At 58.6% G+C, this 2,080-nt stretch overlaps 1 protein-coding gene across 3 annotated transcripts in view; it reads left to right on the forward strand.

The window, feature by feature from the left end:
• ACY3 (aminoacylase 3) overlaps window positions 1-2,080 on the forward strand; it is a 13,429-nt gene that overhangs the window by 5,251 nt on the left and 6,098 nt on the right. For all 3 annotated transcript variants that reach the window (XM_015569018.1, XM_015569019.1, XM_006771496.2), the window contains exons 2-3: window positions 589-943; window positions 1,818-2,013. In XM_015569018.1, the coding sequence (XP_015424504.1) occupies window positions 714-943; window positions 1,818-2,013 (426 nt within the window). In that variant the 5' untranslated portion in view covers window positions 589-713. The remainder of the gene's footprint in view (window positions 1-588; window positions 944-1,817; window positions 2,014-2,080) is intronic.

Consider the following 2,080-nt stretch of genomic DNA (forward strand, 5'->3'; position numbering starts at 1 on the left):
AACTGTAATTTTAAAAAAAGACCATCAGAAAACACATATATAATTACATATTGTTTTGTGATTAATCACTGTGCTTTAATTATGTTCAATTTGTAACAATGAAATTGGGGGTCACCGCAACATGAGGAACTGTTTTAAGGGGTCGCGGCATTAGGAAGGTTGAGAACCACTGCCTTAGGAGAAAGAAGCTCCTTGTTGCCCTGGCTGGTGTGACTCAGTGGTGAGCACTGGTCTGTGCACTTAAAGGTTGTGGGTTCGATTCCAGGTCAAGGGCACATGCCTGGGTTGCAGGTTAATTCCTTGGCTGCAGTCAGGGTGCTTGCAGGAGGCAACCAATCGATGTATTTCTCTCACATCAATTTTTTTTCTCTCTCTCTCCCCTCCCTCCCTCCCACTCTCTCTAAAAATGAATGGGGAAAGGCCTCAGGTGAGGACCAACAACAGCAATGAAAGAAGCTCCTGGTTAAAGGGAGGGAAGGGTGGTGCTGACCCTCCAGGCATGAAAGGAGCTCCAGCCTTGAGCGGGTCAGTGGAGGTGGAGGGGCAATGCCACTCCGCCCAGCTGCCCTCCGTCACATCTTTTGACAGACAGCCGAGCTGCCTGGCTGGGACTCTGGGACTCGTCACACCTCAGGGAGCTCACCACCCACCCCACCCCAGCTCAGCACCAGGCCCTAAGCAGGCCCGCCCACCGGGCCCTCCACCCACACGGGATGTGCTCACGGCCTGAGCCTCCCCTGCGCCATGTGGCAGTGGTCGGGGGCACCCACGGCAATGAGATGTCTGGCGTCTACCTGGCACGGTACTGGCTGCGGGCCCCGGGGGAGCTGCAGAGACCCAGCTTCTCCGCAGTGCCCATGCTGGCCAACCCAGTGGCCACAGCCGCCTGCCGCCGCTACGTGGACTGTGACCTCAACCGCGCCTTCACCAGCGCCTTCCTCACGTGAGTGTCCTGGTGGCTGTGGGGCCCCGGCCCGCCAGGTGGCCCAGGCCCTTGGACTGGCACTGAGATCCTCAGCTCAAACTCATCCTCCAGCCACTAGCAGGGCACACCCTCTGCTTTCGATGCCTATTCTTCCTTTTCAGCTTAGACACATCCGAACGGATATCACCTCCTCCAGGAAGCCTTCCTGACCTCAGGCTGGGTCAGGGCCTCCTCGGGACTCCCCATGCCCAGGGCTTGCCTCAGATCAGCCCCACAGACTGCCTTTACTTTACTTTCTTTAATGGACATTCGCTGAGCCCCACCTCTGAGCCAGGCTCTGGCCAGCTCAGGTGAGAGAATGGGGAGTGAAATGAGGTGCTGTTCTCAGCTTACTGGGGGAGACAGAGGAAGAACCCATAACCACAACCCAGGAGGCTAAATGCAGGGGAAGGAGGGGCTATAGAAACCTGACCAAAGGTAGTCAGAGAAGGCTTCCTGGAAGAGGTGGTATCTCAGCCAAGCACTGAAGGGTGAGTCCATGTTAACCAGGTGAAGAGAGGAGAAAAGGAGTTTCCACGGAAGGGCCCAGCAGGTGCACAGGCCTAGCAGTGAGACCAGCTGGAAGTGTGGCTGGAGTGAGAGCTGATGGGGCAGGTGGTCCAGGCCAGGGCAAGGGCTTGAACCTTATGGGGGCAGTGGGGAGCCAACAAGAGCCCTGAGAGGGGCAGGCAGGCTGCAGAGGCACAAAGGGCGAGCCCTTGAGCTGCTCTGTCGCTCCTGCAGGGTCTCAGGGGTTCACTTCTGTCAGCACCGGAGGCTCCCTCCCCTCCTCTCACTACACCTCTGATGATTGAGACTGTGGGTGGTGATACCCCCATCCCTGCCCCTGCAGGGCCAGGGCCCACCCGGATGACCCATATGAGGTGACAAGGGCCCGAGAGCTGAACCAATTGCTGGGACCCAAGGCCTCGGGCCAGGCCTTTGACTTCGTCCTGGACCTGCACAACACCACGGCCGGCATGGGCGCCTGCCTCATCGCCGAATCCGCCCACGACGTCTTTGCGATGCACCTGTGCCGCCACCTACAGGTGGCCCTGTGCCCGCAGCGTGCAGAGGGGAGGGTGGGGAAGAGAGCACCACGGGGCTGGCGACTCC

The sequence above is a fragment of the Myotis davidii genome, unplaced genomic scaffold (assembly GCF_000327345.1).
Source record: "Myotis davidii unplaced genomic scaffold, ASM32734v1 scaffold425, whole genome shotgun sequence".
Lineage (NCBI taxonomy): Eukaryota > Metazoa > Chordata > Mammalia > Chiroptera > Vespertilionidae > Myotis > Myotis davidii.